Source organism: Merops nubicus, unplaced genomic scaffold (assembly GCF_000691845.1).
Source record: "Merops nubicus isolate BGI_N331 unplaced genomic scaffold, ASM69184v1 scaffold31887, whole genome shotgun sequence".
NCBI lineage: Eukaryota > Metazoa > Chordata > Aves > Coraciiformes > Meropidae > Merops > Merops nubicus.
The window spans coordinates 6,184-15,790 of NW_008621499.1; the positions used below are offsets into that span (position 1 = coordinate 6,184).

The 9,607-nt window shown below is 39.9% G+C and overlaps 1 protein-coding gene across 1 annotated transcript in view; it reads right to left on the reverse strand.

Moving 5' to 3' along the window:
• Window positions 1-732: 732 nt before the first annotated feature.
• Window positions 733-9,607, reverse strand: part of ST13 (suppression of tumorigenicity 13 (colon carcinoma) (Hsp70 interacting protein)) — a gene marked incomplete at its 5' end in the record, with an annotated part of 12,459 nt that continues 3,584 nt past the window's right edge. The window contains 6 exons of the mRNA XM_008944508.1: window positions 733-938; window positions 4,180-4,280; window positions 4,913-4,964; window positions 5,633-5,749; window positions 7,693-7,795; window positions 8,585-8,695. Of these exons, the coding sequence (XP_008942756.1) occupies window positions 810-938; window positions 4,180-4,280; window positions 4,913-4,964; window positions 5,633-5,749; window positions 7,693-7,795; window positions 8,585-8,695 (613 nt within the window). The remainder of the gene's footprint in view (window positions 939-4,179; window positions 4,281-4,912; window positions 4,965-5,632; window positions 5,750-7,692; window positions 7,796-8,584; window positions 8,696-9,607) is intronic.

The following is a 9,607-nucleotide window of genomic DNA, read 5'->3' on the forward strand; positions in this document are numbered from 1 at the left end:
AGGAGCACAGGCAGTTAAGCTGCTCTCCCATTCCCAGGCTGATGAGTAAAATCATTACATAAAGGTGCTGGACAAGAACTGAGCCAGTAACAAAACCTCTGTGGCCTCTGCAATATGTACTTCATGCCAGGTTGTGCAAAGGATAGCACAGTACCCTTACTGCACAGTTGTGGTGGACAAAATAGAATGTTCTTTGTAGTACTGCCAGAAGTTCCAGTGTGTAACTAACTAGCATGGTTATGCTGATCATTTTAATAGCTATATAAAGTCACTCATTTAAAAAAAAAAAAAATCATCAAGGACTTGTGTTTGCAGACAATTCCTTTATCCAGTTAATTTTTCAGACTTGTCCCACCTTTGCTATTTGTCACTAGGCCAACTTTTCTGTCCTAAGGGGATTAAGACAGACTTCAGATGTTAAAGTTCCTTCCTCTTTGCTCACTAAGAGTAATTAATTCATTAGAAAAAAAAAATAATTCAAAACTACACAACAGCAGGTTTTTATCTTACACTCCTGGAATATTACAATTTCTTACAAGAGTGTTAATTGAAAGGAAACTGCCTGGAATACAATAAAAGGTTGCAACTGTAGGGCAAGGAGGGATGATTGAAACTGTCATCTGAATATAATTTGAGTGCTATAAACCAATCATTGGACAAAGTCAACACTTTGGGCTGAAGAGCAGTTCTCCTTCAAATACCCCTTGTCTTTTCTTAAGATCAGAGGTACAATGGTTTGTTTTATTGCAACACTGGTTAGCCAAATCCAATCCTTCCCGTTCAGATGTGATTTATAACAACCAGGGATTTTATGGTTTACTGCCAAATTTGGCAGACAATTTACCAATGAGATTCATGACCTTGGGATTGTTCTGGTACTTGGACATATTTGCTGGGTTCTGGGCAACATCCTGGAACGCAACCATAACTTCTGGGTCCTGCAGGACAATAAAGGAAACAATTAGGGCATTTGTAAAGCAAAGTCTACAAAAGTTAGTGGTTATGAGGTTCCAACACTAGTTTTGCTCAGCTTTTAACATGACAAAACTAGATTAGAGTTTTGGGCAAGAGGTCTAAAGAGAACCCAGTGGTGTCATGGATGTTGTTAATGCTGCATCAGCAAACACCAGAGTCATTGCTGAGCTTGCTACAGGAACAGCTCAATGAGTGTGAAGGGGGATGAGAATTCTTTCTCCCCACAACAGGAGCCATCAAAAACAGCCTCACCTACTGGATTATTTCTAATCAGACACCTTCAAATGTGTTTTGAAGGAAGCAGGAGCTCTCTGTGTGTAGAACACCTGACAGGATGACCCTCCTGAGCAGCAGCTGCTACTCCTCCCTTCACCCTTTTCCTCCTAGGAGCACAAGCTTCACTCTGCTGACTGAGCAGATGATGTGACAATGTTTGGCTTTTAAAAACCTCATTCTCAGGAATTCCCCACCTCCTCTGAGAAATCCCACTTGGAAGAGAACCTTGTTACCTCTCATCACACAACTGTGTTGCAGGTGATGAATAAATATACAGACATGAAAGTCAGTGCTGAAAAAAAAAAAATGATCTTCTCTATTTAGTATGAGAAGCATTCATGGTTTTTTCTGTACTTTTAGTACACCTTTGGTCTCCGTTGAACTAGAACTAGTTTTATTCACTTTACATGTGCATGTTTTGAACAGTGCCCTTCAATAAATCTGTACAGACCAATTTTTTACATCTCAGCCTGGAAAAATGTTGCCATTATAGGAAATCTTGCAATGTTTGAAGTTTTCTTTAATCCAGCTAAAATGCAAGCAGTTTACTATGTCCAACACAAACAACTTGCATTAGCTGTAATTTCAGCTGTTCTTTCTAGCATATTTAAGTAGTTTCACTGAAAGAAACAATCTTCCCTAGACCTTTAGCCCATTTCTATGGCAGATAGAATCTTTGGAAACCCTTGAAACCTAACTGGTGTCCTCAGAGCTGTCTGTGCCACAGTAACACCATCTTTTCTCCACTCTAGCATCAGACAGAAAAAAATCTGTTCAACCAGTCTGATCCCAAACTGCATTTGGTAGGTGTGGGCTCCACTAAAATCATGGTTCAGTCCCATTTGACACATGTTGGGAACCAAGAATCAAGTCAGCTTTTGTTAGAAGGATTTACAAGTGTTTTGTCTCCCTCACAAAAGGGAATCTGCAAAATCTATGAAAAACAGGATGCTAAAGTGGAGAAAACAGACACTGGATAGATTTTCTCTGCTCCCTGGAAGTCCTCAACCTCAGACTGGGTTTATAAAAATGTTTCACACATTCAGGGTTTCATGCTGATGAGCAGTATTATTAAAATAAAATTTCAGACTTTCCCTAGGGAAATGTTTTGTACATAAGGTGGGATGTGAACTATTGTGTAAAAATGACATTAGTGAAACATTCAGTTTTCTAACACTCTAGTGGCAGAAGGATTAGAAATACTTCTAAGGAAAAAGTCATCACTCTTCTTTTTCCAAGTTACAGATTTTGGTGGAAACTTGAGTCTACCACATGACTACATGTTAATTAAAGAATCCACAGCTTCATCTTACACATCACTCCTCTTGTTTGAGCCATGACACTCCCCAAAATACAAATATCATGTTGTGTCCAGAGAAAGCAGTTGCACATGCAATACAGGAAGTACTACAGAATTCTTCAGCCAGCCCAAACAGTCAAATAAGAGAAATACACACAAAAATGTCAGTCAGTTGTGGAGACTAAAGAGCTTAGGGGCAAATGAGCTAAACTAGCATGAATTAGAAGTCACTGCAAAGGTCATTACTACTGTTAAGAAGCTATAAAAACAAATGCAAGAGAAATTTTGCCATTTTGAGTCTTTTGTGCAGAAAAAACCAATACCAGCCACAATTTAAAACAAAAAAAAAAAAGGATGAAAAAAGGGAATATCCTGAAGACAATAAGTCTGCAGGTGATGGAACTCAAAATCTTCATCAAGACAGAGGTTTTTTTATTCACGTTTGCAGAGATTCTTCTCTATGCCAATGATGAGCAGTAACTTTTGGAAACGTGCCCTTAGGCAGCCAGATGTGGTTCTCTGGTTGCTTCTGCACCCAACAAGCTGGTGCTGACTGTGTGACAGTTCAATCTGGCTCCTGCTCAGGCACACACAGTTGTAAGGTACTGAGATGTTAACAGACTCAAGGCATATTTCAACGTTAGCTCATGGAGAACAGACTGAAAGATGATGATAGCCACTAAGTCTAAAGAGATCAGGAAGGTCTTTACTCTCAGAACACCCCAGTTTGGGCAATAACTCCTCTACATACTATCCATTAAAATAGTACCTTAACATTAGTGATTTGGGAGAGACCTGTGTGATTCTGTACCTTCAGACATTTTCATCACACCTCAAATGACCTACAGAACAGCTGCCAGCTACCATTATCCATCAACATATTCCACAGCTGCACTGAAAGAAGCCAAGCAGCAGAGATTACTGTCATTTAGGACTAGAGGAGCTTACACCGCTCAGAGGGGACCAGAATAGAGTCATCTGGACATGTTAGAAACAGGCAGCAGAGAAGACACAGATGAAAGGCTGAATAAATCGTATCTAGATGGAAAGTTTGTGCAAGAGGTCAGCAAGAGACTTGAGGCTTTGCTGACAGGTTCTACATGTCAAAGCCTGCCTGCATTATCAGAAGAGACCATCAACATGCCTTCTTGCAAGAGTCCTACAGCATGTTGGGGTGTGTATCATCAGCATGCAATGGAGCCTTCTTAAAGGCAATTCTTATCTTGATGTTATTGTAACATATTGTGTTGCAAAAATATTAATTATTTCTCTTTGTGCCCAATTACCTCATCACAATGTAAGTGCATTCAAAAAAGGGGCAAGTGAATGATGTCATGTTGGAAACTAACCAGTCAAGAGACTCAAAGGAGATGAGGAACTCCATGTAGTGCACAGTTTTGCCTTTTTGCTTGTCACAGGTGAGTATGGGGTGGGGAGGCCCACCTTTGAGTATGAAAAATAGCTAATATTGATTCCAGACAGTCTGGTGCCACACACAGGAGAGATTTCACAAGAGCAATAAGTGTCCTGTTGCTATCCACAAGGTCACATCCTTCTTCCTTCCTAGCCCATAGGTGCTGTTCCTCCCTCACTCAGAACATTGAACTTGGATTTCAACAGAGACTCACCTGCATGGCTGCAAGGACTTCTGGATCACTGAGGATCTCATTGAGACCTGGCATACCTGCCATTCCTGGCATGCCTCCAGGCATAGCCCCAGGAAATCCACCTGAAAACCCAAGACAAGAAGAATGAATGATGAAAAACATTTAATTCATCTATACAGGAGGCTTGTTGATATTTCCTTTGTCAAAGGTCCAAAGCCATGACTCCCCTAAGGCTACAGCTGGCCCACTGAATGGAAAGCAGGGTCTTCACCTTCTCTTGCAGGGGAGACCTACATCTTATTTCATCCATGTCTTTAACCCAACTGCTTAAGAGGCTTGTAGTGAGCATCAGGTTCTAGCACTGTGTAGTGTTCCAAGGCACCAATGAAAACATTTTTACACTAGTTTTTCACCACATTCTCAAACAAATACTGCATCTTTTTTCCGACCAATATCCTTTCATTCTTTTAACCATGATCATTGATTTGTCTTTCTCTCTTACTATCCAGTATAAATCCTCTTCAAGAGAAAGATCCTCATACCTCCTCCCACTAGAGCTATTATATGAGGTTCTTAATTATATGACATTCATAATATGAATATTACTATATTCAGAGCTATTTTATGAAGTTCAAAACATCACAAAGTATTTTTATGTCTTGAGAACCAATGCTATATAAGCTATGGTTCCAACACTCCACATGGAAACAACAGCCACCTCTACCTCAAGTACTGGTGCTCAAAAATACAGTACCTGGGAAACCACCAAACTGAGCTCCTCCTGCTTGTCGTCTTGCTTCTTCCTCCTGCAGATGAAAGCACATCATTCCACACAAAGCAATGGAACTGCAGCCTGCTTTCTACTGCTTAACTGGGTTTAGGAGAAAAAAAAATAGCCAAGACTGTTTCAGGCAGGTGGGCTACTGCAGCAAACAAAGCACCTCACTGTATACAAAGCCACCAACAAGGAAGAGGGACGTCTGCTCTTATTTTAGTATGTTTTTGCAGAGCACATTTTGACTGAATATGAACTGTGATTTGTTTTAGCTCCTCAACTTACATTTTCAGAACTAACTCCCACCCTCAGCATATTAAAATATATCACTAAAGCATGAAGAAAAAGCAAGCAAACTATGTCAGGAAATGAGGAAGAGAAGCAAAGTATTATACTGAATTTAAAACCTCCCACTTCAGGAGGGAGTACATAAGTACTTTAAGTGAAAACTGTTCTGGTACAGTTACACAATAACTGAAATATAGGATTAGTAGAGATTCCAGAGCCTGGTTTTGTCACAAGCAACAAAAGCAGATGCAGCACAATGTCCTCCTCTCCAGATTTCATTATCGGTCCAGTAACTAAAACACAAATCAACTCTTTCACATTTAAATCCAAAGACTTTAAATTACAGCAATTATCTGCAATTAATTTTAACCAAAATGACACACTCTAAATTATTAAGGCCTAAGTATTCACCCTTTGTGCCCTCTCATGCTCCTCCCGTGCCTTCTTCACTCTTTCCATCCTTTCCTTGATCTCCTTCTCTTCACGCTTCCGCTCGTACTTCCGACGGTGTTCTGCAATCTTCTGAGCCTGTCACAACACAACACCAAGAGTTCAGATCTATTCCTAGCCCATCACACAACATACTCCAACACAAAATACATTGAAGCATAACCAGCTGTTTTTACCAGTTCTAAAACCAGGAGCTGCCCCAGAAAAGGGAAAAAACACTGCATAAAAAAAAACACAGAAAAAAATCAAGGTCCAAGATCAGAGCTACTACCTAATACTACAGTGGATATTCTGTTTTTCCTGAATTTTTTTTTAACAAATAAATTATCTGATAGGCAGTGAAGTTTCAAGACAACTTATTTTACCTAGGAGACACTCAATCCATACCACATCATTCTTGAAGTAAACTGGCAGAGAAGACACACTGGCAGTACATGTTCTGAGAGCCTGATGTTAGCTATTCTGTAGCTCATTAAGAGACATATAAGTGGTGTGGTGTTGGTTTTTTTTTAAATGACGCAAAGTTTCCAAAATTTTGACTTTCATTGTTTCTAAGTATTTCTCAAAATGAATTAAGCTTTATTAGGATTTGAGTCAGACTTTCAGCTGAAACTGGTACAAGCTAAGTGCCAGGAAAGCTGGAATTCAATAAGCTGGATGAATGTATCATCTTCACTTACTAAAGATTAAAAAAACCAAAATCACCCATGAGAAGAGCATACAGTTTTCCTTTGAGCTACATCTACAAATTCCCATGCAGCTGGCAACTACCCATCAATGTCCCACAGACTCTGCTGTTCCTGTGCATGGGCAGATTAACTGGGAAATAAAAGGTTCCTCCTCAGCCAAGCATTAAGTATACCTCTTACAAAAAAGGTTGAGACCTAATTATATTTACCACAGATCAATAATCTCCAACACAGAAGCCTAACAGGCTATGAGGTGGTTTCCATTGTCATTTTGCTGGAGACAAGTGTCTTCTGCAGAGACGTGGTAGGCAAATTGAAAGCTGAATTTATGAGACACAGGAATGTTGGTGCATGTGGTGGGTTAAGCCTGGCTGGCTGCCAGATGCTCACTAAGCTGCACTCTCACTCCCCCTCCTCAAAGGACAGGGAGAGAAAATAAGACAGAGACACTCCAGGCTTGAGTTGAAGACAGGGAGATCACTCATCCACTACCATCATGGGCAAAACAGACTCATGATGAGGAAGAGTAATTTATTGCCAAAAGAATAGAGTAGAATGATGAGAAACAAAGAGAAAACTAAACCCACCTTCCCTCTATTCCCCTTCTTCCCAAAGCTCAACTTCACTCCTTCATTCCTCACTCTTCAGTGTCACTGACTGGGTCAGTTTTGGCCAGTGGTGGATCTGTTTTGGAGTCAACTGGAACTGGCTCCCTCCAACACTGGGGCAGCCCGTCTCTTCTTACAGGAGTCTCCTCCACCCCTCAAACCTGCCCATGTAAAGCCAGTGCAATGCAAGAGCTGCAATCTGTGGTCTGACAACCACTTTAAAGCCTGCTGTCAGTCCTACATTTGTTACACAAAAGCTCTTCATTGGAAGAATCCTGGGTTCAACTACTGGAGACAAGCTGAAAACCAGTCTACAGAGATGATGCTGCCCTCATGGGGTAGACTCATGGATGTACAAGACACACCAACAAATGTTTCCTTTGTAAAATGCGTTTAGGATGAAGCTTTGATCAATTCAGAAACATCTTGGGGAAAAAATCTATTATCAGTGTTTTCTTGCTCTTCTGAATGCTTTTAGTCTAGATTCTAAAATTCGTGGCAAACTTCAACTGCTTCAGATTGTGAAGATTTTAAAAAGGAAGGGATTATTTTGTTGGATATCTCTGCAGGCAGCTGTGAACAGCTGTGAGGGAAAGACAGAAGCATTTATAAATTCAGGTTGAAGTCTCAGATGATACAAGAACACATTCCCACAAGACAATGCACACTGGAGGAGTGTGAATGTCACTCAGAGGAGGGATCTCCACCATGCCTCCCCACTTACTCTTGGTTGCACCTCCTTCAGCATGGCACTGGCATCTTCATCATAATCCAGTTTACAAGCCAATGCCAGATCATGAGCAGCCTCCTCCCAGTGACCCAGAAGTCTGGAATTCAGAAGGGAAAAGCAAACTGAACTCTTCCAGTTCTTCAGAACACTTAAAACCACACAAGATTCAGTTTATTAAAGCTGTAGACATCAAACTCTCTCTGACCACTGTTTAAAATGCCTTTTTTTCTTTTTGTAAGTTCTATTTCCTCCTTCCACTTTTATACAGACTGCAAGTGTCGCTTTTTTTTTTGGCTAATTTATTGTAATTAAAAATTTAACTGTAGTTGAAAGGGATGCAGACTGGCCTGACACTATTTTAAATAATTACACTGTTTGCTTAATACCACTCTTTAATTGAAATTAATGGTTCCCTTAATAACTAGGCAGTTTAATTAACTATGTAAAAGCATCTAATGGAATAAGAACAGCAGAGAAATGCTTAAGAATTCTGGGTTGGTAAATAAAAGCTTAACTAAGTGAAAATAAGAGACCTCCCAAGAAATAAAACCCCCAGTCCTAGAACTCATGATCTTTAGCAAATGATCAGAAAATGGTGTTCAGAACAGCAGTAACCAGAGCTTAGAAGATATATTAAAAAAAAAAAAAAAAAAAAGAGAAAAAAGAAGACAGTGGCAGAAAGACCACTCATAAATTGCCATCAATAAATCCCCATCATCCTTTCCTTCCTGTAGGCCATGCACTGAGCACAACAGCTTCTTGGCTCCTGGCTACTGCTCTCAGGTACAAGGCAGACAGTTCAGAGACACAGAGGAGTTAAGGCATAAAAAAACCTGCTCCCCCCAAGTAAGTACAGAGGATATAAAGTAGAGGTGCAGTTGATTACCTGTGTGCTTTCCCCCTCCACTTGTAGGTCTGTGCTGAGTCAGGGTTTATCTTGATGGCCCTGTCACAATCTCTAATGGCAGCATTTGGCTTCTGCAGCTTCACAAAAACACTGTGGGAAAAAGAACATTTAATGTACATATTGAAATACCAAGTTGCTAACTTAAGCTGGAGATAATTTTGGATGACTAACAGGCAAGCCAGTGAGATAATTAAGACATTTGAAGAGCTGAGTTCAAAAAGATTTTGTAGTGATAATGAAGTCACTGGAATTTAGTTGGTCCCCCTTCACTGCAGGTGAAGTAAAAGCATTCCCTGTTCAGACTCAAGCCCTGCCAGCAAGAATAACTTCAGTTAATAACTTCAAGAAGACAAAGAAAGCATCATTTATACACATTATCACCAGTTATAAACAGAATCATCAGGAAATGAAAAAGGAGCTAGAAGGTGAATCATCAAAATTAAAAGGCAAAACAAGACACAAATCCAGAAAGTAGCCCAAATCCTTTGTCATTTATGTGAAATAATTGAAAATTTTACAACATACAGGCATTAGGGCAGTACTTCAGGAGGTTTTGGTATTTCAAATTAAAGACCTCTGAAGGAAACAGTATAAAACATTCCTCAATCGACAACAACACTGTTCTGAGGTACACAAGTGGTGCTGCATGTAGAAACTTCTGATATGGAGAGGAAAAAACAGCAAGGCATGTAACAGTTAAGCTGTGCAAGAAGGGAACAGTTGAAGGACACTAATCACATCAAAGTGTTGAACATTCCTTCAAATTACACCTTGCAATGGAAAAGATCCACTTAACTATCAAAATCATACACATTTTTTTGTGTAAAGAGAGGAAAAAAGAATTCAGAAGGAATTTCTGCTTCTGCAACCCACAGATGCCCAATTTCCTCAAGAATTAGGAAGATAAAACTATTTGTGCATTATGAAGTTAGGGCTACCACACATCAAATCTGAAAACGTTCCCAAGCCATTATCTGCAGTCTGGTATATGGAATCAGCAGG